Raw genomic sequence first — 26,739 nt, 5'->3', positions numbered from 1 at the left:
CAGTCAACCAAGTCATGGGTAGACATTTAAGATTTTTTTTATTATTATTTGTAAATTAGATAACTCTTCTTGGTTTTTTAAGCTTCACAATTAAAGTTTCTTTATGACTTTAAATTAAATAAGTCTTCTTGACAATTAAAGTTTCTTTAGGGACTTTTGAGATAAAGATAACATAAAGTTTAAAGAATCAAATAAAACAAAGCAAAAGTTGATATCCGCTTTTAATTGCAGTATATAGGTAACAGTTGAATTATGCATCCAAAATTAAATAATGTGATAAAATGATTGATGTCAATAAATATGGGTTAACATGAAATTGGGTACTTTGATAAGAAAAGACAACTTACAAAAATTATCTATAATCTTACATAATAAATTGGTTAGTATGTTGCAACAATTCATTCTCAATTACGAGATAGGTAGTGCCCATAAGGGGCAAATGCCCTCCTTGAAATTTTGAAAAAAAATATTAGGGTTCAATAGGGATTTGACCTAAATTTTAAATAAAAGAACCACTTACAACTATCCTATGCAAATACTTTTGAATTATTTTTCCCCCATAAACTAAGATTCAAATATTACCCCTTAACCAATTCTCTGGCTCCATCATTGTTATGAGATATATCGTTCGGAGTTCAAAGAGTTCTCATGATTCTAAAATGTGTCTTTAAGTTAAAAGGAGTGTATATATATTTACTATCAAAAGTTTTATGCGAACACAATAAGACCCTAATGTTCTATTGGGATTGTAGAAAAAAACTTTTTCCGATGTGAGATATTATTGCATCAATGCAAACATAATATTTAATACATTCTTATTGACTTTAAAATGTGTTTGCAAGATCCGTACGTGTTAATAATTTTTTTCTTTATTCAATAAAATATATCAAATATACCATAAAAAAGGCTTTTAGTAAAATCAAATAGTTAACATTATATGACTTAAAATGAATTTAAATTAAATTATAGTTAGTAAGCGACTTTAAGTTAAATAATACTTAATAAGTTGATTTATCAAATTTATTTAAAATTTTAAACTACAATATTAAGTTATTTAAATGATTTAAGTGATTAAGGTAATTTATTAGACACCTAACATTAGGTAAATAAGCTGTAATTCTAAGTATAGGAATGAAAATAATAAAATATTCACCTGGATTATTGGCCCGTTTGAAGAGTAAGAGAAGATTGTTTTTTTGTTTTTTTGTATTTTTTTTCTTCTTAAACCAACATATGGCCTATAAATCTTATCGGATTGCTTGACATACATCAGGAATGAAGTTTCTTGGTTCGAGATTATCAGTTGCGAAATGATTGGCATGGACGAAACTAACCGTCCATTACAAAAGAAAAAGCATCTTTGAAAATGAGCATACAGATAAAGCAAAGGTATCATCGTCCTACTCCTCTACAAGAGAGAGAATATAATGCGTCTCCTAGGCATGACTCAACCAAAATTGAAAGACGCTAGGCTCTGATTCAGTACAGTGTGCGTGCTGTCATTGGATGCAGGTGGTGAGGAATGGAGTAAACACAAGGTTGTACGGGATACCCCAAGTACCGGAGACATAGAGTAAACATCCCCTGAGAAAGGAAAATGAAAGTGAAAGATGAGGACAAGGACCGTTGACGGAATAAGGCAGGTGAGAGTGAAAATTGAAAAAGAGGTGCAACAAATTGGAATCAAGATAGTGGGTCGGCCTGGGAACTGGAGCACTATCGCAACTGGCCGGAATTAACCACGAGGCAGAAGTGCAGTACCCAGAACTGGACTGCTCCTCATGTGGACTTTTGATTGGAGCAATGGGGACCATTCCTCCATCCCCACCCACATCAACCTCCTCCATTCGTCCCTTTATTCGGTCAAGAGTTTGAGTGCATAAGTGGAATGCCCTTTTGTGACACAAACCATATCCAACCACGTAGTGTGTGCTGCTCTGTTTTCATCTTCAAACATCTAATTCCTTCCTCGGCCCCCTGTCACCACATATTTACCTCAATAGCCTCCAAAATATCCACGACTATCCACTTGGAAATGTGATTGGTTTTTCCTTTTTTTTTTGCTTATCACGGTGGTCCAATTATGTCCATGGTCATGGTGCTTGTGGTCCTATATAGACATATTCTTGGGCGCAGCGACGTCGATTACCATGAGCCCAAGGTAATCGCTGATTTTAGGAATGTTTTGTCCCCCCGATACTGACTCCTCCCGTCATTGCAGTTTTGAGAATCGACTCCCATTGTAAAAAGCATTTGAAAGCAGCTTGTTGATATTCATTCAATGACTCCTGGTGGAAAATTAGAGAAAAAAAACGAAAAGAACACACAGATTTAACGTGATTTGACAAATTGCCTAAATCCACGAATTCGCTCTCCTCATTGGACTCTTCTCCACTTTGGTATTTGTCATTTTTTTCTCCATATGTCTTTCACTTAATATGAGCCTCATACTACAACATAGCTCATTGGAAAAGGCTCGATATCAAGTCCAAAATAACCATCCCAACTCAAGGTAATCACAAGATTTTGATGGAACGATTTCTTGTCCTGCTTCCATCAAAGGCAACTTGGCAACTTGCTTCCAATTCATAAACCAAAGGGGTTCAATTACTCAAACAGGTTCCATTCATTCAAGTTTCACAAACCTCGAACTTTCAGCTGTTTAATTAAAGAAACTAATGAAGCTTACTATTAATTGAATATATGAAGCAATTAGATTAAGATAATTTTGGTATGCTTAAAATTATAAATAAATTGCGTTAAAACGTGGATTTTACTCTCTTATTACTACTAATACAATCAATTGTAAGGTGACAATGCCTTTTTTTTCTTTCTTTCTTTTTTGTTAATTTTATTGACCTTTCTTAAAGTTTGAGTTCTGGTATGTCAAACTAATGAAGACTCGTAGCTCATGACTGGCCATTAAAACACAAATAAAGGGGGGAAAAGGTATATGGTCCTCCATGAGAATAGTATTGTTTAAGGTTTTGAAATAGGAAGTCCAAATCTCTCAAAAATTAAATTTGATATGAAGATAAAATGATTGAACACTGAGATGTCTTTTTATTTATTTATTTATTTATTTTATTTCTTTATAAATGAGGTGTCCATAATATAATGCCCATTAAGAAAAAAGAATATGCTGAATTGAATGGCTAAAATTCACAGAACAAAACTACCTATTTCATACTAGGTTTTTGTAGTTACCTTTGGAGCTGATCCCATCATGTGAGACCAGTGCCCATAATTAGCTAAGTGCAAGTATGAAACAAATCCATGTATGGCTAACCCACACGTGAAACCCGTCCATATATGGGTTAGGGGAAATCGCGTTAATGGACTCTGCTGATGATGACACAATTACAATGATGAATGCTTAATGGGTTCGACAATATTCCAAATTCCAATCCATCTCCGGCACCAGTTGCTGGAACACCCACCAAGCAAGGGTCTCCTTGATCTGATAAATCAAATCATTAAACTATTACTATTTCCAAATGATATATATCGCCACCCCACTTTTTATTTATTCCAGAAGTCCAGCAGAAGCTGCAGAAAATAATTTCGGGACTTGCTCTTTCACCTCCCCACTCCCCGTTTCTTTTGTCCCATGAATTAATTCCTTATCTTCTGGTTAAAAAAAAACTGGTAGTGGCTTGACTGCACCATAAAGGAGTGGACTGGGGATGATACGAAAAAACATATACTGGTGTATATATGCTCCCATTTCACTTTGAAGAATCTATAGGCATGGGCCTACGTGCATTTGTGTGGAAACCCAGGAGGCCCACATTGATAGAACTGCCCGTGGCATTAGAAAAAAATAGTGAATTATGGACAGCAATAATACATTGAAGTCGGCGCAATTTCTTATTCAGGAGACTTATCCAAGGTCTAGAACAAGTCAACAACTGCGCTGGCTTACTCTACATGTAGTCGAGGAGGTTTGTCAGCTAATGAATGAAGACAGATGCTTGAGTTCATAGTCCAACAACTACTACCATTGTCACTTGGGGCTAGTCTAGGCTTCTTTTGTTTTTGAAGATGTACATTAGTATCTTTAATTTTAACATGAAGGTCCTTTGAAGAGAGTAGTTTGATTTTCTTTATTTAATATATCAGGAACTGGTTCTTGCATGCATAATGGTGGGAGTACTTTGATACTGGCATTAATTCATAGGAGAATCGGTACATATGTGAAATGAGCCAAGTGGGATTGTTTTAACTTTTAAGATGAGATTCATGAAAATAGAATGCAAAATGATCAGATGGTTAAAATCATTACAAAACTCCAGTGACAATGACATGGTGAGTGGATATTGATAAGGGCTTTTAACTTTATTTGATTTATTTCGTTATTTTGACGTGTTTCTTGGGCTTTCGGGTTGGTTTTGAACTAAGTAATATTCCAGGAGGTTGCAGAGTTTACTACAAAAGACCAGCTCTAGGAGCTCTCCCAAACACTTCAGCATATCATGCACTCATTACAGACAGAGACCCTCTCCATGCCCATGGAGCAGCAGCAGCAGCTCAACATTGAAGATGGTAGCAAGACTCAGAGGGCTGAGTGGATGCTTAATTCCCCTGAACCGCCAGGTCTATGCCATGAGATTGTCAGTTCAATAAAATCGGCTGTTTTTCCTAATGGAAGCAAGCACTCTTCATCCTCCACAAAGCAAACTCGATCTACAGCCGCAGGTGTTGTTTCATTCTTGCATGGTCTATTCCCAATTCTTACCTGGGGAAGAAATTACAAGGCTACAAAGTTCAGAAACGATTTAATGGCAGGCTTAACTCTAGCAAGTTTAAGCATTCCTCAGGTACACACATGATTTCTCTCCGTCTTTTTCCTCTATGAATTTGTTGAACATGTCACTCATATACTTCTTATGAATTTGTTGGGCAGAGCATCGGATATGCAACTCTGGCGAACCTCGCACCTCAGTATGGTCTATGTAAGTAGATGAATTCAGTTCAGTTAATTACTCCATGTATGCCACTTCAATTATGCTTGGAGCTTCTCTTATTAAAAAACTGGCAGCCTTATAATTATGCAAGAAACAAGCATGATAGATTTGATACTTTTTTTCTTTTTAAATTTTTTTTTTTTATATTATCAATATGTAATGTTGTGATGGGTTGCAGACACAAGCGTGGTTCCGCCTCTGGTTTATGCTTTAATGGGAAGCTCAAGAGAGATAGCCATTGGACCAGTAGCTGTGGTTTCCTTGCTGCTCTCTTCGATGATTCAGAATGTAGTAGATCCTGTAGCTAATGCCGTTGCCTACAGAAAGCTCGTCTTGACAGTAACTTTCTTTGCCGGTACCTTCCAATTCATATTTGGATTGTTCAGGTGGATCTTCCTCTTGAAGCGAATGTTCCCTTTTTATTGATCATGGAGGCTAGTGCTTCTTTTTCCTTAAACAAGTAGCTTTTTGTTATCTGCAGGCTGGGTTTTCTGGTGGATTTTCTCTCACATGCTGCCATTGTTGGATTCATGGGAGGTGCAGCCATTGTCATTGGCCTTCAACAACTGAAGGGGCTACTTGGAATCAGTCACTTCACCACCAAAACTGATGTTGTTTCGGTGTTGGAGGCTGTTTTCAGGTCACTTCATCATCAAGTAAGTTTGTCTATAGGAGATAATCCACAGGCCCCTTCTTTAAACCCCTGCTTCATTCTTCATATTATTTTTTAGTACTTTGAATAATTGCCAAGAGTAGCAGAATAGATGTGTTATTATGCATATTTGGTAATAATCTCTTTATGTGCTTAATTTCTTTCTCCAAAGTTTTGATGGTCCACCTCTCCTTTTTTGCTTTCCCTGACAGTGGTACCCCCTGAACTTTGTCCTCGGTTGTTCATTCCTGATTTTCATCCTATTTACCAGGTTTATTGTAAGTAATAGAATACTTAAACCCTCCAATTAGCCATGTTTAAAGACATTTTCTTCCCTGCTTCCTTCATCTAAGTTAAATAACCCTGTCTTAACTGCAGGGTAGAAGGAACAAAAAGCTTTTCTGGTTGCCAGCGATTGCTCCTCTGATATCGGTTGTTTTATCTACTGCTATAGTCTTCCTGACAAAGGCAGATGGGCATGGTGTTAAGATAGTAAAGCACATCAAACGAGGCTTGAACCCGATTTCTGCTCACGAATTACAGTTTAGTGGGCAACATGTGGGACAAGCAGCCAAAATTGGATTAGTTTCTGCCATTGTTGCTCTCACTGTGAGTCCCTACTGTTGAATCCGTCTCTCCATTAATTTTCTTCATTTGTCCATTCATGATGTAACTCTTTTTTAAACTCTTGATTCAACCTTTGTTCTCAGGAAGCCATTGCTGTTGGCCGATCGTTTGCTTCCATTAGAGGCTACCACCTTGATGGGAACAAGGAAATGGTAGCCATGGGCTTCATGAATATTGCAGGATCTTTGACCTCTTGCTATGTAGCAACTGGTGAGCTGAATTCTTTGGTGACTTCTACTTTTGAGCCTATCATACCTAACTTACTACTATCTCAGAAAAGAAAATAAAAGTGCATGCGACTCTGTGAAGCCAATAATTCCATTATTGAGTGCCAATAATTTGATGGGCACCTTGGGTAAATTTCTGCAGGTTCTTTTTCGAGGACCGCCGTAAATTTCAGTGCAGGATGTGAAACAGTGGTATCAAACATAGTAATGGCCATTGCAGTGTTTTTATCACTGGAATTGTTAACTAGGCTATTGTACTTCACCCCAATTGCCATTCTTGCTTCAATTATTCTATCAGCTCTCCCTGGACTGATTGACATACCTGAAGCTTACCATATCTGGAAGGTAGACAAAATGGACTTCCTTGCTTGTGCCGGTGCCTTCTTTGGAGTTCTGTTTGCATCAGTGGAGATTGGTCTTGTAGCTGCGGTAATCTTTTCTATTCCCCCTCTTAATTTCCCAACTTTATGGTAAATCATTATGAAACTATGCATCTGTGTTGAGGTGACAACACTGCCAAGAATACCATAGTTGCCAAAAATGTTATAATAATGACTTCTAATTTGGCACTTAACACAATATGATAAGTTTCCTCAAATAATCTGCAACACACATTCATGCTTAAATTTATCCTACACTAATTAATAAATAGAATCCTAGTGTCTCTATATCAAATAGATTGGCTCAAAGCTAGATGTGGAAGAAGTGGCGTCTTGTGACTGGTGGGTTCCATCTCATAATTGAGGTGGGTTGAAAATGTGAAGGCAATCTGATTAGGTCTCAGAGTTTCTGTTCCAGACCTTCCAAAACCCTCATTTTGGCGCAATCCTGTTGCTTGCAACTTGTACCCCACCACCAGTCCTGTCTTTCTGCGCATGGGGTAGGGGGCCGGGTGAGCCTGTCTGATGCAGGTACCATTAATGTCACAACTTTCTTAAATCACTTTTACCTACATCACTAGAATTTGATTGGTAAATGCCAGACCTGCTGAGTTGAGTTTTCATGATCAACATGGTATTATTCTATTGGGAACAGATAGAACTGCAGAGATGAACTGAGAGTCAATTTATGTCCCCCTATCTGATGGATTATTTTCTACTGAAATAATGTCTTGAAATGACTGCATGCAGGTGACAATCTCATTTGCAAAGATAATACTAAATTCCATTAGGCCCAGCGTAGAAGGATTGGGCAAACTCCCTGGAACAGATATCTTCTGTGACATCAATCAATATCCCATGGCCATCAAAACTCCAGGCATCTTGATTGTTCGCATCAACTCCGGATTGCTTTGCTTTGCTAATGCCAATTTCGTAAGAGAAAGGTGCATGTCTTCTCACATGTGTTTTCATAAAAGAGAGAAAAGAGAGAGAGAGGCCCTGTTTAATCTAAAGAACAAAAAGCTCATAGTCATGGTTATTTGTTTTAGAATAATGAAGAGGGTGACTGAAAAAGACGAAGAAGGCGAAGAAAACTCAAAGGAAAGAACTCAAGCAGTAATCCTTGACATGTCCAGTAAGTTGTGACGTGATTTACCTGTTTCCATGACTACCTCTTCAATCATATGCGTATATTTAACCAAATGGTTTGGCTGTATGTGATGGCAGCTGTCATGAACATTGACACTTCGGGAATCTGTGCGCTACAAGAAGTGTACAATAAGTTGGTTTCACATAACATACATGTAAGACACAAGTTCTTTAGTATGTAACATTTCGGCTAATCCATGGTTCAAGGGGCTCTAAAACAAATTTCCATTGTTGTACGTGCAGTTAGCAGTAGCCAATCCAAGGTGGCAAGTGATACACAAGTTGAAGTTAGCCAAAGTTGTGGATAAAATTGGGAAAGACTGGATTTTCCTCAGTGTTGGGGAAGCTGTAGATGCATGCAGCTCTAAAATGGTCAATTTTAGCAGCTGTTGATGGCTTTATGTTGCCTCAATTATTTCACAGAATAAGTTGTTTTTGTGATGTAATATAGATGTAATGAAGTTCACAACTATATTTCATGACGTTGTGACTCTGGGATGCCCTTGGGTTGTTGCTACAAGCCTACAAGTAATTTAACATCATAGTTTGCAGAAGAGTTCATAATTCTAAGCTCACCATATTCCACAATTCCAAAGCAGAAGCTGAGAAATTTAAGAAATCTTGTATTGGATTGTCGCAATCATTTTGTATGACACATACAATTATCATACCTGGCGTGATATGTGAAGCCGCCCCTCTCCTGGCCCCGAAGTCCTTTTCTGCAGACATGGACCCTGGTTCACACACACCCCACATTTCTTCCTCCCCTTTTCCTTTCTTTGTCGCCTTCCTCTCGGAAAGCACATTTCTCCAGATCATCTTGTCCGACCAGACGAGCAATGGCATCCACAATGTAAGACTAATGGCGTAAAACATATCTATATATAGATGGATAAAACAGGGGTACTCCCTTTTATTTCAATTATATTTTGTGAAAGCCCAAATGTGGTTCAGGTTATGTTTGATTGGAACTTGAGACCCACCTTTTAGACAAGGGACATCCATTCCTTATGCTAAAGAAAGAAAAAAGTATACTAATAATAATTTTTTTCATTTTTTATTTACCAAAAAAAAATCAAATATAGTTAAATTAGATATAAATATGTGATTTTAAAATTAGTTTACTTTCATATAAAAGAGAAAAATAAATAAAATAAATTTTAAAATATATACAAATAATTTATTAATTTTAAATGTTGCTTTCTTTTTTCTTTTTCTTTTTTTCCTCTTCTTCTATTTTTATTCTTTATTTTCATTTTTCTCATATTTTGCTTAATGAAGAATATGGGAGGAAGTAGCATTAGACAAATTAAGAACATAAATCTACTAAATTAGACATTACATAAAATTAAAATATAGTTTAATTAGATGTTGCCTAAAACAAGGGTTTTTTTTTTTAAATATATCATAATTTTAAAAAATACTTTTCAAAATATGATAGTTTAAAAAATATTTTCAAATCTGTAACATTTGGTATCAACAAAACATTGCGTGGATATTGTGTTTTAAAGACATATTTTAGTGCATTTTGTTGAAATCGTGTATTTGAAATATGACTTCAATGTAAAAATACTAAAATCATATCTTCAAAATACGATTATAATATGAAATAATGCATTTTATTAAAATCTTGAAAACACAATTTTTGTTTAAAATATTGAAATAGTATTTTCAAATCATGACTTTAGTGTAAAACAATGTAAAATATTAAAATTGTGTTTTGAAGACATAATTTTAGTATATTTTAGTGAAATCGTATTTTGAAAGACACGATTTTTAGCATAGAATACTCAAATTGTGCCTTGAAGACACAACTTAAGCGTAATTATAATACATTTTATTAAAATTATGTTTTGAAAATATGATTTGAGCTTAGAAAATATTAAAATTTTGTCTTTAAGGATTAGCTTCGACAATTAGTGACAAAAAGGAGCAACTATGGAATTAACAATGCAAGAAAAGGGTCAGCTTTGATCTTTTAGAGCTTTAATCATCGACAATAATGAATGAAGCAATCATCGACAAGTATTGATGAAGAGGAGCAACCATAAAATTTTTGAATTTAGGATTTTTTTTTTATTAAGAAAAATTTTGCAGACATTATGTTTGGGTCTCTCGAGACAAATACATGGACATCATGGGAGGAGTCTGAATCGACATGAGAGGCTAGTATGGATAAAATTACAATAGATTTAGAATTATTTTTTAAAATTGTCGTATTTTAGGAATATTTTTTAAAATTATCTACTTTTTATAGAAAAATCCAAGAAACAAAAAGAACCGGTAACTCAGAATTACCAAACAAGCCCTTAAAAATATATGGTGTAAGGTTTCCATGTCAATGCCAGCCCTAGGATCCTCGTACTCCGGGACAGTCAAATGCTGTTCAATAAATATTCAAGGGAACCGACGGTCTTCGTTTACTGGCATAAGCGTTATGGTTTGGGAAAACTTTTAACTCGGGCAAATATACCAAACGGTGTCGTTTTTCGTCTGAAGCCCAAACAAGAAGTACCGAAGAACATAGAGGAGAAGGCGAAGATCGTATTTGGAAGGACAGAAAATATGGGGGCAGAGGAAGAGAAAGTGCAGGAAAACGAGAAATCGAGGCCAACACAAAACCCTATGTCGCAGGCCCAGTTCCTGTCCTGGAAACGCCAGAAGGTGCTTTTTCTTACTGCACTTTTCTAGGGTTTCCTTTCTCTTGCACTTGAGAATTTTCTCTCTTAATTTTTCGTTTGATGCTTGAAAGCTAATTGTCGGTCATTATTGATGATAAGTATGATTAAAATGAATGTTAATGGAGATGTGATGGGGTAATTCAATGCCAAAATCGTGGTGGAGTTTACAAGAAGCGGGAGCTCATTGCGGGGATATTAACAATGGCTTTGAGTTTGCTAAGTAAGTTTCACATAGCAAGGCCATTGTGGTGATAGAATCATGTGGTGAATGTACAAGGGACATCAAACTTAGTAATTGCCTGGCTGGTTCACTCCGCCTGGGCATTCAACTTTGTCCATTTTATATACCCCTAGGATTGGGCTGGGGCAAGCATGGAGGTTTGAATCTGTTTTGATTCAATCCAATCTTGTAAGTGGTGATTGATATTAATAATTGTACATTTAATACATAATTCGAGATATACAATCTATGCAAGTGGCCATCCTTTGTATACTCTCCCACTTTTTAAGGGAATGTAGAGGATTTCCTAGCATATATGACTGATCTTGGGATAAAAGGACATTGGGTCCCAACTCAAATTTGGTTTAACTTACACTGTTGAATAGCCTCATTTGGTGGGTTACCCATATTTACAACAAGTTAGATTACTCTACAATGCGTGAAATTTAACAAAATAAAAATAAAATCAGTAAGGTGGAACTGGCCATGTATATGTAGAGCATGGTTCTTGTTTTACTGTTGTAAAAGAGCTTTACACTGCTGTTTTTTTTTTTTTGATAAGTAAGCACAGAATATATTGAAAAGAGGCCAAAAAGCCACACGTATACAGGGGGTATACAAATTAGCTAAGCCTCACCACCAAAAAGACAACAAAAAACCCACCAGCCCTTAAGTGGAGGCTATCCACTCCAACGAGTCTATAAGAGACAGCGACCTCTCTCCACTATACATTCTCGCCCAACACCATAAATTACAGACAAAAGAATTTTTAAGTTTCTGAATATCTATCATCCCTCCCCTAAAAGTAAGCCTATTTCTTTCCTTCCAAAGGGTCCAAAAAATGTACAACGGTATAGACTTCCATATCTTTTTCCTTTTTTTCCCTACAAAAGAGCCCCTCCAGCTTAATAAGACCTCCTTTACAGTTTCTGGAAAGACCCACTGAACACCAACCAAAGCACATATCATATCCCATAGGACTTTTGCCACTATACAATGTATGAGGATGTGATTTACAGTTTCCTCTTCGCAGCCACACAAGAAGCACCGATTAGGGAGGTGTCACCCTCTTTTCTGAAGCCTATCAAGCGTAAGCACCTTGCCCCAAGTAGCTTCCCAAGCAAAAAACAGAATTTTTGTTGGGACTTTATCCACCCAAATGTTGTTCTTCGGAAAATTATTAGCCACGGTATTTACCACCAAGTTGTATGCTTCTTTTACTTTAAACTGTCCGTTTCTCCCCCCTTTCCAAAAAACAGCATCCTCTTCTAAAGTAGGATTGTACCCCCTCAAAAAATGAAGCATATTACCTACCAGCTCCCAATAAAAAAATGAGCTTTACACTGCTGTTGTAACAGAAGATATGGTGTGCTGTGTAAATATGGTACTTCATAATCTTGTAAAATAGTTTGTGCATATGAATGTGAATTCTGTTGTGGCATCTATAAACGTCTTTGTGTGTTGGTAATTCTGGGTGAAAATTTCCATTGTGTTCTCCTTAGTTGCTTCAAATCCTCCCGTGGACTCTTGTCATTGTAAGTAGATCATGATTGAAGATTGCTAGAGAAGATAGTAAGTTTTTTTGAAATGATGGATGATATCAAATATTGATCAACCTAATTTTAAACTTTTATTCTTTTGTTGAAAATTGGATTTGAAACTTAAGAGTGTCAAAATTTATGTTTTAAAACATTTGGATCAATTATTTTATTAATCATACTAAAAACTAACAGTTTTTGTTGTACCCAAAATTTCACAATCTCACCAGATCGATCAGGATTCGATCACATTTGTGAAACCTTCATTTTTTCCAAACAAATCTGAACTGTTGGATGGAATTTAAAACCCTAGTATTTAATCTCTATTTCCAAATGAAGGCTTCATGGTTGTGATAGTTACATGGTCTCCTTGAGCTTCAAGTTCTTTACTTAATTTAGGGGTTTTTGGTTTGAAAGAAAATTTTATGGGTTTTGAGCTAAAAATCATTTTTGAAGTAAAAAAATTTCTTCCAAAATGGGTTGATTCAATGCCTTACTCTCATATTCGTCATCTTGGGGGTAAAATTTAAATTTCTTGTGTGGATTTAAGAAAAGGTTGAGATAAAGCTTGGTGTGGACTCCAAATATGGTTTAGAAGAAGAAAGTGAGTAGTTGAATTTCAAAGGTACTAGGCAAGTGCTCTAGGAGAGGATTGAAAGCTTGAGCTAGGTAATTTTCTTTATAATGGATACTTTTGATTGCTTGTAGGCCTGTGGTTTTTTTATCTATTAAGAGGTTTTTTACATTAAATATTAGTGTTATTGTCTCTTTATCTCTATTTCATCTTTTTATTAGTTTATCTTAGCTTATGAAATTTCCATTGATTTATTATGTTGGTTGATCGAGAAAATGAATTGGAATTGGATCATTTAAGCTTTAGAATAATATGAAATAATTTGTGATTTGGTATTGATGTTAATGGAGATGTTAAAATGTGTTTTTGATTAGATGAAATATCTTATATATCTTGGTTGGATAGTGTTAGTGTGTCCATTATTGCTTGTGCTTTGCTTTCTTGTTGGTAGGATTGAAAAAGCAGATAAAAATCATAAAAAAATAATAAAATAAATAAGGGGAGTAATTAGCATTTGTGAGGTACTATCTCAAATTGAATTAAAAGCAACTATTCACCTCACCTCCACCCCATGTGTTATCCATAGTTGAGATTTATCCACAACATCTATTGTTTAGATCTTCTCATTGACATAGTTTTAAACATTCTATGCAACAAGGGCTAGGTTGAGCTAATTGAGGCTTTGACAAGAACATTAGACTTGGGTTTGACATTATTTTGTTGTGAATGCAGCATTAAGTGAGCCACTAATTTACCATTATATCACCATATTATCATCCTTAGTATCAACCACTTCTTTTATAACTTTTAGCATTTAAAACTATCATTTTATGTTTCCTTTGGGAGAGATTTACATTTCATTAGGAAGAAGGTTTTTTGGTTTTTTTTATTTGACACATTTTATTTGGAAGAAATGATTTATTAAAAATATCTCAAAATCATCGTTAACAATTAGAATTAGGGAATGACAAATTTTCTTATAGTTAGTTCAGTTGATATCATATACTACTCTCCTATTCACTAATGATATTTTCTTTTTTTTAAGCCTTACATGAACCAATTGAATTACATGAGTTGGGTCCTGTTTTGGTTTGAAGTTTCTTTAGGGTTGAAAGTTAATTTAAACAAAAGTGAATGACTTCTAGTGGGAGATGTCCCTAATGTCAAGGATCTTGCCTCTTTGTTGGTTTGTAGGGTGGGAAAGCTTTTGACTACTTATTTAGGCTTGCCCTTGGGAGTTACGTTCAAGTCTCTAATCGTTTGGAATGTGGTTGAAGAGTGGGTTCATAAAAGGTTAGTTCTTTGGAAAAGATAGTACTTCTCAAAGGGTGGTAGACTCACTTTGCTTAAAATCATATTGTGCAACTTGGCTAGTATTAATATTACTGATCAAAAAAAAAAAAAAAAAAAAAAAAACTTGCCTAGTATTAATATTTTGTCTTCTTTCAATATAGCCTTGCTTGGAAAATTGTGTTGGAGATTTCCTTTGGAGAGGTAGTTCCTTTAGAGATGGGTCATGGTGGGAATGTTTGGGGAAAAATTGGGAGGTTGGTGCTCTCTTGCAGGGAGGGAGGGATGTGGTGTTGTCTTGTGGAAGGTGCTAAGAGGAGGTTGAGGAGCCTTTAAGGTTAGAACAAGATTTTTTGTAGGCAATAGAAGAAGAATCAAATTTTGGCAAGATGTTTAGTGCAAGGATGCTCAGGAGATTGTATAAGTGGGTAGGTTGTTTGGAACTTGGGCTTCATAAGACAATTTCAAGATTGGGAGTTGGATAGCAATGAAAAGTTACTTAGGAGGCTTCAAGCGTTCAAAAAGTGCATTGAGGACAAAGATAAGTTGATTTGGAAGGCTAGGAAGAGTGAAAAATTCTTAATGAAAATGTTCTATTTTACATTGAAGTCGAATAGAGGTGTATTTTCCCTCAAAGGTAGTGTAGGGCTCTTGGGTGCCTTTAAAAGCAGGTCTTTTTGCTTGGGGCTTTATGGGAAAGGATCGTGACATTAGATTAGCTTAAGATAAGAGGATGGGTATTGGCTAATCATTATTGTTTATGTAAGAGGTTTTTAGGCATCCTTTGTATACCTCCCGTATACTTGGGCTGCACCCTCCTTTCTTTGTTTGGCATGTTTAATATATTTTTTGTTGCCTATAGAAAAAAAAAAAAAAAAAAAAAAAAGAGTTCAAAAGAATAAGCTAACCGCATGCTTATCCATTGTGGAAAGGTAAGGGGTTTTTGTTATTTTTTATTTTCTTTTTTTGGCATCTCTTGGGTCCTTCCTTCTTCTATGAAAAATTTGTTATAAGGACAACAAGGGAGTTTTGTGAGCAAAAATAGAAGATTTGGAGGGCAACTCCTTTTTGCTTGTTTTGGATAATTTGGCAAGAATGAAACTGAAGATTCTTTGATGGAATTCAACTTTCAGATCAACTCCTTTTTGCTAAAGGACTCTCTTATTTGTACCCTATTCCAATGGACTTGCCAACATGTTCAAGATGGCCTTGTATCCCTGTTAGAATTTATTGATAAGTTTATTGCTAGATGGTGGGAGAGTGATTGTGTGCATGGATGAGGTGGCTTCTTTTTTTGATATATATATCCTTGTTTGCTTATCAAAAAAAGGAATGTATATGCCTAATATTACATAGCTATAAGGTATCCATAATCAGTGAGGTAACCCATCAACTGAAACAGTTAGTAGGCAGTTCTTTTACCGCACAAGGAACTGGATATAGTAGCTCACAAAAAATCCAGTGCCTTCTCCTGTTATATGTTTATGGACAACTCCAGAGTTTTAGGCAGTCTGATTCTTTGAAGTGCTCGAGGACTGAAGAAGTTACATAGACCCTCTCAAGTGTTGGTTAGTCACTGATACGGAATTTCTACTCTAACCCAAGGACAGTGATCATCTTTTTTATTTTTTTGCAGGATGCTGATGTGTCAGCTAGAAGAGACGAAGCAGCTAGGAAACGTGTGGAGGACATAGCAGCAGGGGCAGTGCAAATGAATGGCCGAGAGCTTTTCTTGCATGAGCCATGGGTCTTTGATAATACTCGTTATTGAGGTCGGTTTTAGTGAAAAATGCATTTTTTGCTGCCTGATTTCATTTATTAAAAGCAGTACAAGTTTTGTGCCAATTGGGTAAAGGGCATGACATCATGCTGTCTGTAGCATGTAGCCTTTTACTTTATGTTTTGCTTCTGGCAGGAGAAGAACCTGAAAAATATGAAAGTTATGGCACCAGGGAGAGGACAAAGAGGGATATTTGATCTGCACCACTATAAAGGTGCTGGTCAGTTCGTACTATAATTGATTATATTGTAATGCTAGTAACAATAGTTCTGCACAATTTTCAGGACTGGTCTTTATCTATTTGATATGTTAAAATGAGTTTAACAAATCATTGATAAAGAAATGATCAACTGGGCTGTGACATTCTAAATATAGCCTTAAATTATCGAGGACCATTAAGATGGTTTAGCATTGTTTGCCTTTGAAGGTCAAGATGGTTAAGAGCCTTTGCCATATATTGGAACATGGAAGGTATGGTTATCTTCTATACTAGAATTTTCGTTTTCCTTCACGAGGAAAATTGCTTATACCTTCCGTACAGTTAGAAGACAAACAATGATTTACTGACCATGTTTTGACTTTTGAGAGGCAGCCTCCTAGTGTCACTTATAAGCAGCCAATTAGAATATTATCATGGGGTGTTTCAGGGTTTGTTTCCCAATCACTTTGTCCACAACTATATCCAAAATGGTAATGGTTGTACTTTGGTGTACTCTTTCCTATTATTATTTTATTCATGCCTATCTTAATCTATCAAAAAAAAATAAAAAAAAATCTTCCCAACATCCCTAACCTCCACACTTTTGGGTATGAAAGCATTCGCCTCTTCATGCATTTAGTGAGTCTACTTGACCTCCCGATACAGAAGACCAAGGGCTGAATGAAGTCATTCAGCTGTGTTCTTTTAGCTCACTTGAAATGTAGCTGTTTTTTCGTTTCCTCTTACCCTTTTAGGGTAGGGTAGGGTAGGGTAGGGTAGTTCCTACTTCCTAACATGCCTGTAATGAATTATGTTTTCAAGCTGGTAACACGACTGGGTTAAGTTAAAGTTGAGTTTAATTGGGAAGTCGATGTGCATGCGTCAGGCCCTTTTGAATTATCCTATAAAACCATCATATTTCATTATTTTGTGTCTGACGCAAGCTACCGTGAGGGTAAATTGTCACACTTTTGGGTTATTGATTTTGTTATGAAATATATATATATATATATATAATTTATTTAATTTTTAGATAAAAGAATTAAAATAAGTTTAAAATAATATATAAAAATAAATTTATTTTTTCTTTTTTCTTTTCTTTTCTTCATATTTTCTCTCAATATAAAACCAAACATAATTTTGAATGCAGTGAAACCAAAAGTGAATGAAAGGAAAAAGGCATGATTTTTTTTATTCCCATATCGTACAAGAAGTAGATGGATCCACATCATTCTAATTTCTAATCATAAACCATACGCTGGACCCAATCATGATAAGACAAACTGACAATGAAAACATAATTTAGACCTTGAGGAGCAAACAGTTGAGAAAGGAATCCCCGCTCCCTGGATTCCATCCATAGCTGCATCTCACTGTTCAGGCAGGGACGGTAGCCTTGAGGTGCACAATTGCTCCCTTGATTCTTTCCATAGCTGCCTGCAAATTTGACATGGATGCAGCGTAGGAGATGCGGATGCATTTGTCATCCCCGAATGCATCTCCTGGGACCAGCGCAACCTGCAAGATAATGTCACTTTAAAATAAGATCGCATTGCCTTTTTGCTTAAGAGTTTTGGAATCCACGAGAGTAACAACTACTCTAGAAAAAATAGAATAAAACAGATGCTCCAAGACCATATTTTGTTGGAACCCTCCCATGTTTTTTTTCAGTACCACAGAATCTAACCATAGTCTTGCAATAGCCATTAAGACATAAAATAGGGGTTAGGTCGGGGGTGGAACCAATGTATGTTTACTTTCTCCTCCATTCTTGGACTTCAATTGTTATATCCTCTTAAATGATGAATAGTCTGATAGGGGAACGCAGAGATACCACCCTCGACCTTGGGTCTCTTGGTGAATATACCCTGGAGTTTGGATTAAAATTGAAAACGAGACAAGAAGAATAAGCTTGTCCTGTTCCCCACAGTGCCTATTCCATTTATGAAAAGTCATCACTAAAATCAGAAAACCTTACCTGTGCCTTATCAAGCAGATATTTGCATAGAGATTCTGAGTCCTTGATGATACCATAACCTTCTGCTTCTGCTCCATAATAGGAACTGAAATCAAGGAATAGATAGAATGCACCCTGCAAATTGACAGGATTTAGAATGGATTTCAAGTTAACAGGAAATGGCTATAAATATAAGTAATTAAAACAAAACAAAAATAAGACCTGAGGCTCTGATATCTTAACACCCCCCAACTCTCTAAAGCTTTCAACCAAGAAATCCCTTCGCTCTTCAAATGCTTTTACCATTTTGGCAACTGCTTCCCCTCCACGGTACCCCAATCCCAAAGCCGCAACCCCTGCTTTCTGTGAAATGCTGCTAGCACCTGAGGTGACCTGAAACCACAAGACACATACTGAAACAACTAAAACTTGCATTGCATGGTAGCAGACTCAAAACACAATCTGACTTGGGAGGATAACCTGAGTTCAGACCAGTAATTACAGACAGCACAACTTAGGCCAAATTAAGTAACCACAAGGAGAGATTTCACTCTAGGAATGTATCCCACACACATGCAGGTAGCACTTACCATCAGAAATCAGTTTAAGAAACTGCTCGATTATAATCATAAAGTCCCATATATAGGACCTTGGAAAATAATTTTGCATAGTCTTGAACCATCTAAGGATTACCAAAGTGGAATGTCAGGATATATTCTATAGTGAAATTCTTTTCATGGAGATCTGCAAAAAATCCATACGGTGGGTCTGGATAGTCCATCCGCCAACCAACTTGACGCTGTTCTAGAACACTTACACCAAACTCAACGCACAAATACATCGCCTTTGGCTAAATCAACAGAATCTTTTGAGCATTGGAAATTTTATGTCAAACAGAAGGGATATATGATAGGTAGTATGCATGCAATCATTCATCTAGTAACAAGATTTTCCTCCATTAAGTGATTGCAGGTCGTTATCCCTCATTCATTACTTGGGTAATAACTGCCTTGCAGCATTTATTTATTTATTCATTTTCTCAATGTGGGAGGGGAGAATTTGGTTTAGTAGGTGGAGATGATGATTACCTGGCTCTGAATTTTTCCACATGCTGCCACAAAGTGTTTTGGACCAGCTAGGTATCCAAGTCGCCAACCAGTCATTGCAAAAGTCTACAAATGTGCCACATTCTAATGTCAATTTCCACAAAGAACCTGTCCCATTATAGATAACCTACAGTGCTGTGATGCAATATTTTTACATTTTACAATGCATCTAGAGGTGTTGAAACTCAATTACTTCGTGCACTATGTGCTTAGAATCATCAAAGATCAAATAACAAGGGACTAATCAAAACCAAAGAGAAGTTATGGAAATTCATGTATGTTAGCTATTTTAAATAAAACCTAAACGAGTTACCTTTGAAAATCCATTGACGGTAAGCGTTCTCTCCCACATGCCTGGTAAAGACGCAAAGCTTGTGTGAATGGCTGGTGCATAAATAATATGCTCATAAATCTCATCAGCTATTACCTGAATTAGAAGAGGTAAGTAAGTCAAGGATTCAAATGCAAGTATGGCTGACAATAGAATGCATTTATTCTCCCTGTCTTTCTGCACCATGTTTAACAACTTACCAGAAGTCTAGGATGTTTTGCTACGATATCAGCAATCTCCTCTAGGAGTTTCTTGGGATATACAGATCCTGTTGGATTTGATGGTGAACAAAGAATCAGCACCCTTGACTTTTCACTGATTGTGGACTTAAGAACCTCTGGATCCAAGAGAAAATTGTTGGAGATGAGTGTAGGAAGAATCACAGGCGTAGCATCAGCTAACCTTGCCATTTCAGGGTAGCTTACGTAAAATGGACCAGGAATAATAACCTGAAGAAGAAACAGCATCATTAGCAAATGACTTTTCCTTGTGATCGCATTTATGCTCAGTCGTAGACCTAATCAGAATCATAAGGCAAGTGCATTAATTCTGCCAAATCCACATAACTTTGTATGACAGCGGCATATTAAAAAATATTTGGGCACTTTAGGTTTGCAAAACTAGTTATTCCAGCATGAGCCTTTTCTCAAAATTAACAAATTATATTATAATTTCTGAAAATGAATCCAGATTGTTGAGGCTTCATGTCCATTTGGTTCATCACTTAAAAGTAGAAAAAAGAAAGAAAATAAAGAAGAGAGAGACTCGAGAAGGCAGGAGAAAGGGTGATTCAGGCCCAAGCCCTTTTCTAAAGCACTAGTACATTACGCAGAAATAGCACGGAGTGAAAGGCATGAGAAAGAGTAGCTTGGCTTGAATTTAGGGCATTTTGTCACTTTTGCAGATAGAATGGAGATGACCCCCCTTTTTTCCTTTTTCCTTTAAGATTTCAACAAGCCTTGTGACTTTACTGAAACATCATGATACGTAAGTAGGGGGAATTACAGAAATCCGACTGAGTGATTGGAGTGGCTTACATATTTAGCATCTTATTCCTTTCAGCAAAGGTTTTGCTGAAAATTTTGCTTTCAGGACAAACTTTGAATACCGTGGAGGAAAAGGGTAACAACCAATTAAGAATTGGCAGATTACCAAGTTATCTATTTTAAATATGTCAAATGGATAAACTTCGCATATTCTCTAGGAAACAAAGCAGCAGCTGTAGGGGAATAATTGGAAATGACGGAAAGATGTCTAAATAATTTAAGGGAGGTATCAAACAACCAAAGTGTTTTCCTAACAGCTACATGGATCCTATCAAACCAATATTGAAGCAAGATCTTTGCTCTGGATAGATGACAGCTAGGATAATTTTGAGGGCTCACATCCTGGGAAGTTTCAGCTGTTATGTCTTTGGTTACAAAGGATACACCCTCTTCCAGAAGAGGTACTCCTGCCTTTCCACCTCCCCTCATCAGATAAGAACCTACAAGCTACATTTGGAAGTTGGAAAAACAAGCTAATGCCATTTTTCTTCATCATTATGGTCCACATACTATCACGTTGAGGGGCACATAGAGGTGTCCTTGTATTTACACATAATGTCACAAACAAGCAAGAATGCCAACAACATTTCAAAAAATTTTTAAGACTGGAGGTTCAATACTTAACAGTACATTACCTCATCACCCGGTGAACAAACTGCAAGCACAGCTTGAAGTACAGACTGCTTGGCTCCATTGCTGACCAATATTTGATCAGGGGTATAAGTTAGTCCATTCTCCTCTACAACAAGAAAATCAATCATTAAAAATAATGTCCAAAAGATGCAGCAAAACTTAACAGTTGCGATATGTATGAGATTAGCCCATATACATTGGAGCAACTAACCCTTTAGTTTATGACAAATTGCAGTGCGGAGCTCCAGAGTGCCTGCATTGGGTGTGTACCTTGTATAACCTTCACGAATTGCATTTATGCCAGCCTAAATTTACACCAAAAAAAAAAACGATGAACCATATAAGTAAAGAAAAGGAAAAACAGAAATTTTTGCCAAATTGGGAAGAAAAGGATAGGTAACCTCAGCAACAACAGTAGGGGTATCAAAATCAGGTTCTCCTGCTGCTAACCGTATAACTGGAACTCCAGCTTGCACAAGTGCAGTTGCCAAATCAGTTACAGCAATTGTTTTTGAAGGCTTTACAGAATTTACTCTTGGACTCAATGAGATGTCAACCTGCACTTGCTTGGATATGCTCTCTGCCCTTACAAGGGTACCCATTCTAAGGCGCTTCACATGAAACCTTTTCTCCAATGATCTACCAAAACAATACGGAGGCAAGTGAGACAGTAATACATATCTCAAATCTGCAAGAACTGTTCAAGCATTTGGGACACAGTCATCACATATCGTTTATTCAAATCCACATCTAGAAATGAAGTCGTACTCACATAGATTGCGTTTGTACTATTATTTACCCTACTTTCTAAATAAATCAAATTTGATGGAACAACTGTTTGTATCTGCTACATAGTCATCAATGTTATCAGTTCTATAGAATCACCAACTGAGTGAATTGTTCAGCATCGCATACCTCATACAAAGGATTCATACAGAAAGACTTGTAAATATGCAATTATGGAAGATTCACTGCATACAGAATATCATACTACCTCCCAAGAATCAATGATATAGTCAATTAAGTGAAGTAAGAAAAATGGTAAATTGGGTCCGGGAGAGTGGATTTGTATTTCTTTGTGAGCAACTAAACACAAGAAACAGAAAGAAAAAAAAATAGAGAAAGAGGGATATATACTTGAAGCAGAGATTGTTGAGTTGAGAAGAGAAAGAAATTGATCTGGAAGTGTCGCCATCTGAAGAAACCCCCAAACTGTGAATTGCAGGCCTAGTGGAAGAGCACGAACCCTGAAGCAAACTGGCCATGGCTGCTGCTAGAGGGAGAATGGGGAAAGTTGGTATGGCGGAATGGGAAGGAAGGGGGGTTGGGTAGTTGACACTAAGAGAGCTTTGCTCTTGGAGGGAGATGCGTGTAGTTGAATGAGTGAATAGACCAAAACTCGCCCCTTTTAAACGCATCGTTTTCAGTTGCAAAGCCGACCCCATTTTCTCCGGCTTTTACCCTTACGTCCCCAAAACGCAGCGTTTTGATTTCCTTTGGGTCAAAGCAAGCTGCTACTTGGATGAGGAATTGTCAAAATTAAATTGTTTGGTGGCTAATTGATATATTATATATATATATAATAAAAAATAATAATCTGACGGTAATACTTGTAAATGATGTTAGGTGTGAGTTAGGTTGACCTCTTTTCCTCAACAACCCATTTGTGATGCTCTTTTTGTTAAAAGATTCCAAATTTCTCAACATCCTTGTCACTATTAAATTTGGAAAATAATATTAAATAAATATTTTATTTATTCTTTAAAAGTGATCTTTGTTTTGGTTAAATATTATATGGAATAATAAAATAATGTATTTTTTATTATAATTCTAAATTGAAACATGATATATTGAATTATTAATTTACATTGATTATAATTTTTCCAAATTTTTTATTATTCATTTTACAAATTAAATAATTTTGATTAAATTTGTAATTTGAAAACCTATCAAATATGTCATAAGATAATTTATATCTATATTATTAATAAAATTATCTCACCTTCAACCAATGATAGGATATACCAATTTAACTCTTTTTTATATTTTTATTCATAAGATATAATAATCATTGGTTGAGATGTGAGATATAAATATTTAGCAAATCATAAATTTACATTTTTTTTTTAAATTTATTACTTATTTTATAAAATAAATAATTTTGAAATAAATTTTTTTAATCATTCATTCCGTAAAATAAATCATTTTAATTAAAAAAAACTAAAATTTTAATTTAAAAACCTAAAAAATAGGCATAAAATATAAAATAAAATAATTTATTTCTATACTACTTACAAAAGTATAGACAATATTTGATGTTTGTAAACATTTTTTTTTATTGAAATATTCTTTCATATATTGTGCTCACATGACAGAGAGGTTGGCCTAATGCTGCCCAACCACAAGGGAGAAATATCAATAATATTTGAAATTGGTTTGGTAGGGGCGTGCCAGGCCCGTGCAGTAGTGCAACGCATGGGCGACGCTTGAGGACTCCAGTAGCAAGCTACTGTGGTGAGACCTCCCCCTAGAAAAATTAATTTAATATCATGTGAGCCGATGGCCCACGTATCAGATATTAAACTGATAAGAACAGATACTACACTTGATCTTAGCCAAAAGGCCGAGAAAGGTATGAGTTGCAATGAAGCAACATTTTCCAGTTTATAGCATGCTCGGACTTTGCACCGTTTCATGTGTGTTCGATGTGGGATTGCACAGGCTCACTTCCAAGTTCCAAGTACTCAGAAGATTCACAAATCATACGCTACCAGAAGTACCACGAGAAACTGATGCGGCCACCTTCGTGTTCAAGTAGCCACATGGCCGTTGGATCAACCATTCTAGTTGGCACATTCATCTTAAGAGTAAGATTGGACTCTCCTCCTAAGCTCACGCTCACGGGGCATAATAGAGAAAATAACATGTTTATCATTAATTTAACTATTAATATTTATCTATTTATTATTAGTTTAAATTAAAATAGAATATAGAACTTGAATAAGAATAGAAGTCTATTATTAATTTGAATTAAAATAAAATATAGAGTTTGAATTAAAGTAGAAGTCTTCTATTAATTTAAATTAGAACAAAAGACTGAGTTTAAATTATAATAGAGTCAATTGTATTTGTATATAAATATTCATTGTTGATGAAAATGATATGTCATATTTTATTTTTCAGGTGTCTTTTTTAACCATTCAAAAAATTTTATTTGAATTCCCTACTCAAAATATTATAAGATTCACCATAATAAATTCATCAAAAACACTTTTATTTTTATTTGAATTCCTTGCTAAAAATATTCTAAGATCGGCCACAATAAATTTATAAAAAACACTTTTATTATAGAAAACGAAACAAAGTATGATCATTCAAATTTAATACTTTGGTTAACTTGTGAAATTTTAAGAGTTTGGTTATTAAAATGAGTTTTTTTTTTATTCATTAAATAGAATAATATTTTAAATGAATTTGCGATACCCACACAAGTTGTTGAGTTGGTGTAGAAATATTGAGTGGACATTTGAGTCATAAAAGATAAATAAGTTGAAGTGATCAAGTTTTCAAAAGATGACTTTCGTGGAATTTGTCTTTTGATAGTTTCAATGATAATCATACCAAATTCTTAATATTTCTCATCACCAATTATGTCTCTATTTTATTGTTTTAAAGAATTAATTTGGATATACCTAAAAGATTGGTACGAATCGGGTGTGTTGAAAGTTTACCAACGTAGAACTTAGTTGATTAAAATTTCTTCAAATGATGTGTCCTTTGGAATAATTTAAAACCTATTACATGCATTTTTCTGATCATGAAATCGAACATGTTTGAAATCTGTTTTTAAAAGCAATTTTTTATTTTTTAAAATAATAAATAAATTTTTAACTTAAAAATATGTTTTTATAAATTTGACAATTTATTCAAATAATAAGTTATTTTTAATAATAAAATTGAGATATTTTTAGTAGTATTTTGTAGGATATTCGGAGTAATAATTAAAAATATAAAAAATTGAAAACATTGTTTTTAATTTTATGATATTGTAGACCCCCACTTTGGGAGGTAATTGTTGCAGCTCTTTTTGCCAGGTGGAGGGCTCTTAAAGAGCCACGTGTCGTCTCGTGCTTGGTGCAAGGAACCAGGTAGTGGAATCAAGGAGCAAATGAAGCTTCGACACGTGTCTGAGGAATCTGGAAAAAGCTGCTTGGTCTCTCTCTCTCCAGGCCGTTGGAAGATTTTTTCTGAGGAGGGACATTTTTAGGTTGCCAGCTGCATGTGGGAGTGGGGGAGAAAAAGCCAGCAGATGAGTTAGTGGAGTAGGGTTGCTGCTACAGAGGCCGTTAGGAGGGCAAATCCGGAAGGTGGCGAGGATCTTTTAGAAGGGAAGAGAGAGAGGTTTTGAAGGGGGGCAGGAGGAAAAGAAGAAAAAGGAGAGGATCCTGTTAGCTAGAGGGAGGAGGAGATTTTTCTGGAGGGTATTTCTTGAGCTTAGGGGATTTCGGAAGAGAGAGAGAGGAGACAGAGAAAAATCAGAGGAGAGCAGGGTGAGGAGATTCTAGAGAAGCAAGCTGAGAGGACCAGAGGGCTTGAGAGAGAGTTCATGAAAGCTGTTTGAAGAAAGACACAGAGGAATAGCCTTGGAAGAGGGTGATACAGGTATTTATTCATGTAATCTGAGGTTTCTTTTGTGTTCATGGCACTTTATTATGTTTACTGGTTATCATGAGTTTCTATCTTGACATATCAATGCAAGCAGGTGAAACTCCTACCTATTTTCTTTCAATATTTGTGTTTGCTCACCCTCATCCTGCATTTGGTTTCTAACTTGTCCTCTGGACTCTGTTTTATGAGTTGTTGGTCATCTCGTTTTAATTTCGATCTCTTTGCAAATTATTTGAAACCCATTTTTTTTATCCACCTCTGCGTCATAAGCTCGTTAATTGAGATATGAAACGCAGCTTTCATAAGTCCTTTTGTTCCTGCTCTGTGCTCTGTTTTGCAACCCTCATCTGTTCTTGGTATTTGATCATGGGGAGGCTGCCCCTTATGTGTGAAGAAGAGGGTATTGGCTTAATATGCCTGGATTCTCAAGCTGTCCATAGTGGTAGAGGACGTATTCTGGGGGATCAGATCCATGACTTTGTTACGTATTTGTTGATTGGAGGCAGTGGAGCAGATTCTGGGCAAGGTAGATGCTCAGATGACGGGGACATTGAGCTGGGCAGATTTTGGCATTGAGCTGGGCAGATTTTGATGCTGAGGTGGCAGAGACGTTGGACCAAATGAAGAAGTGGGAGATTAGATTAATGGCTTGAAGATAAAAATTGTCTCTGGCTCATGATGTGGAGTAGTGGCAGCTGAAGCCAAGAGCTGCCC

General features: G+C 35.9%; 3 protein-coding genes and 1 non-coding gene across 5 annotated transcripts; 2 read left to right on the top strand and 2 right to left on the bottom strand.

Moving 5' to 3' along the window:
- Positions 1 to 4,213: 4,213 nt before the first annotated feature.
- On the top strand, positions 4,214 to 8,593 carry LOC117905506 (low affinity sulfate transporter 3). Of its 2 annotated transcripts, XM_034818416.1 has the most exons (13): positions 4,214 to 4,308; positions 4,413 to 4,820; positions 4,907 to 4,955; positions 5,146 to 5,353; positions 5,449 to 5,623; positions 5,832 to 5,897; positions 5,998 to 6,228; positions 6,330 to 6,456; positions 6,616 to 6,902; positions 7,604 to 7,797; positions 7,903 to 7,988; positions 8,081 to 8,157; positions 8,246 to 8,593. In XM_034818416.1, exons 2-13 carry the CDS (start codon positions 4,476 to 4,478, stop codon positions 8,393 to 8,395), a joined length of 1,995 nt encoding a protein of 664 aa, XP_034674307.1. In that variant the 5' UTR covers positions 4,214 to 4,308; positions 4,413 to 4,475; the 3' UTR covers positions 8,396 to 8,593. The 2 variants fall into 2 exon arrangements, with proteins under 2 accessions (XP_034674307.1, XP_034674308.1); XM_034818417.1 differs by lacking the exon at positions 4,214 to 4,308 and having other exon boundaries at positions 4,412 to 4,820.
- Positions 8,594 to 10,361: 1,768 nt separating this feature from the next.
- On the top strand, positions 10,362 to 16,517 carry LOC117905346 (zinc finger CCCH domain-containing protein 15 homolog). Its single transcript, XM_034818252.1, has 3 exons — positions 10,362 to 10,666; positions 15,942 to 16,077; positions 16,221 to 16,517. The coding sequence occupies exons 1-2, from the start codon at positions 10,382 to 10,384 to the stop codon at positions 16,074 to 16,076; spliced, it is 420 nt and encodes a 139-aa protein (XP_034674143.1). The 5' UTR covers positions 10,362 to 10,381; the 3' UTR covers position 16,077; positions 16,221 to 16,517.
- A 929-nt stretch (positions 16,518 to 17,446) lies between these two features.
- Positions 17,447 to 22,786, bottom strand: LOC117905333 (bifunctional aspartate aminotransferase and glutamate/aspartate-prephenate aminotransferase-like). Its single transcript, XM_034818242.1, has 10 exons — positions 22,495 to 22,786; positions 21,759 to 21,996; positions 21,569 to 21,662; positions 21,360 to 21,463; positions 19,879 to 20,127; positions 19,661 to 19,774; positions 19,330 to 19,413; positions 18,464 to 18,634; positions 18,263 to 18,376; positions 17,447 to 17,802 (listed from the first exon to the last, which is right to left on the bottom strand). Exons 1-10 carry the CDS (start codon positions 22,773 to 22,775, stop codon positions 17,662 to 17,664), a joined length of 1,590 nt encoding a protein of 529 aa, XP_034674133.1. The 5' UTR covers positions 22,776 to 22,786; the 3' UTR covers positions 17,447 to 17,661.
- Positions 22,787 to 23,797: 1,011 nt separating this feature from the next.
- On the bottom strand, positions 23,798 to 23,993 carry LOC117908004. Its single transcript, XR_004650124.1, has one exon. It is a non-coding gene; the product is annotated as a U2 spliceosomal RNA (small nuclear RNA).
- Between the last annotated feature and the right edge of the window lie 2,746 nt (positions 23,994 to 26,739).

The sequence above is a fragment of the Vitis riparia genome, chromosome 18 (assembly GCF_004353265.1).
Source record: "Vitis riparia cultivar Riparia Gloire de Montpellier isolate 1030 chromosome 18, EGFV_Vit.rip_1.0, whole genome shotgun sequence".
In the NCBI taxonomy this organism is placed as follows: Eukaryota; Viridiplantae; Streptophyta; class Magnoliopsida; order Vitales; family Vitaceae; genus Vitis; species Vitis riparia.
The sequence above is the reverse complement of the archived record's forward strand: the minus strand, read 5'-3'. Positions and strand labels throughout refer to the sequence as shown.

Coding starts and splice junctions, on each gene's coding strand:
- LOC117905506 (XM_034818416.1), top strand. CDS start 4,476: ATGCACTCATTACAGACAGAGACCCTCTCCATGCCCATGGAGCAGCAG. Junction 6,229..6,329: donor CTGCCATTGTTGCTCTCACT/GTGAGTCCCTAC, acceptor CTTTGTTCTCAG/GAAGCCATTGCTGTTGGCCG. Junction 7,989..8,080: donor AGTAATCCTTGACATGTCCA/GTAAGTTGTGAC, acceptor ATGTGATGGCAG/CTGTCATGAACATTGACACT.
- LOC117905346 (XM_034818252.1), top strand. CDS start 10,382: ATGCTGTTCAATAAATATTCAAGGGAACCGACGGTCTTCGTTTACTGG. Junction 10,667..15,941: donor TGTCCTGGAAACGCCAGAAG/GTGCTTTTTCTT, acceptor ATTTTTTTGCAG/GATGCTGATGTGTCAGCTAG.
- LOC117905333 (XM_034818242.1), bottom strand. CDS start 22,775: ATGCGTTTAAAAGGGGCGAGTTTTGGTCTATTCACTCATTCAACTACA. Junction 19,775..19,878: donor CAAAACATCCTAGACTTCTG/GTAAGTTGTTAA, acceptor CTTCTAATTCAG/GTAATAGCTGATGAGATTTA. Junction 19,414..19,660: donor CCGTCAATGGATTTTCAAAG/GTAACTCGTTTA, acceptor GCACATTTGTAG/ACTTTTGCAATGACTGGTTG.